The following is a 1,383-nucleotide window of genomic DNA, read 5'->3' on the forward strand; positions in this document are numbered from 1 at the left end:
TAGTACTGTAAATGTTAATGTTCTTAAAAATATCAAATATGTAATACAAGTTAGAATGTTATTTAGCAAATTTAAAGTACTTAAAACAGGTGCCTATAACTCATTTATTTCTTTAGGTATAAAAATTTGCAAGACTTTATATTTTTGATTCATGTTGTTTTAATTGTCCTGGTTTATAATTATTTCTTATTTCAGAAATATTCCAGTTATGTATACTGTCCATATTGTGACAAATTATGGCCTGGATGGGATGTGGACCTATATAAAAGTCATCCAGAACAAAAAGGACCCGCCATAGAATTTCCAGGTGTTTGTATAAAGGTATTTATTTGTTTGTAAGTGTTCCTTATGAAACTTTTATTAGTGTTTATAATTGACTTTATTCTTTATGTTAGTTTACAAAAGACAGCACAACAAATTGTACAAAATAAATTATTGTTACAAAAGGAAAAGATGAGTAGCTTTGTTTTCATGAAAATTGTCTTTGAAAATTTGTTAATAGCATCAGTAATGTATAAAATGTAATGATAAGTTTCTATATTGACACTCACAAATTTAATAACCACTTTTTTGAAATACTATATTTTTAGGCAAGTAATTTTAATTTATTTTGGTATAATCATGCATAGTAGAATTTAACCCTCATTTTTCTTTTGCACAAATAGCTAGAATTTCTGAATCATTATGAAATTAAGACATTGGTGAAAGCACTTGAGGAAATACCTTGGGAAGTTTCTCAGAGTGGAAGAAGGAAACAGGTATTTTTGTATTAAATAATTCAAGTATATTAATTATTTGAAATATTAATAAAATGATATAATTTAAAAATATTACTAAGATAAAGATTATTTGATAAATACAAATATTGTACAAATAAAATATAGACTGATTAAATAATTTAAAAAATTTAGAATTTTGGTCCAAAGTGCAATTTCAAGAAGAAAAAACTTCAATTGGGTCCCTTCAATGGATTTCCAAAGTCCACTCAATTTGTACAACAAAAATTTTCTGAAGATCCTATTCTCAAAACTTTTCAAACGGTAGAGCAATGTACTTTAGAATATAATCCAATAAGAGGAGCTTCAATAGATCCACATATTGATGATTGCTGGATTTGGGGTGAAAGAATAGTTACTGTAAATGTTATGGGTAACTCTGTCTTAACAATGACTCCTTACCATGGTCCAGTTACGAAATACAATTTGGAAAGTGTTGCAGAATATTCTACAGTGTACAAAGACCTAAATTTTGATAAAAGGAATAAAACTAAAAGTATTGAAGATATTGTTGTAAGACTCCCAATGCCAGAAGGATCTCTCATGGTTCTTTATGGTACTGCCAGGTAAAAAAGTTCTTTTTACATATTATAAATAGTAAATTTTC

General features: G+C 27.0%; 1 protein-coding gene across 1 annotated transcript in view; it reads left to right on the forward strand.

The window, feature by feature from the left end:
- Positions 1–55: 55 nt before the first annotated feature.
- LOC108576775 (alpha-ketoglutarate-dependent dioxygenase alkB homolog 4) overlaps positions 56–1,383 on the forward strand; it is a 1,749-nt gene continuing 421 nt past the window's right edge. The window contains exons 1-5 of the mRNA XM_017939835.1: positions 56–76; positions 196–335; positions 396–507; positions 666–758; positions 912–1,342. Of these exons, the coding sequence (XP_017795324.1) occupies positions 56–76; positions 196–335; positions 396–507; positions 666–758; positions 912–1,342 (797 nt within the window). The remainder of the gene's footprint in view (positions 77–195; positions 336–395; positions 508–665; positions 759–911; positions 1,343–1,383) is intronic.

This window comes from Habropoda laboriosa, unplaced genomic scaffold (genome assembly GCF_001263275.1).
Source record: "Habropoda laboriosa isolate 0110345459 unplaced genomic scaffold, ASM126327v1 scaffold409, whole genome shotgun sequence".
NCBI classification, from domain to species: Eukaryota; Metazoa; Arthropoda; class Insecta; order Hymenoptera; family Apidae; genus Habropoda; species Habropoda laboriosa.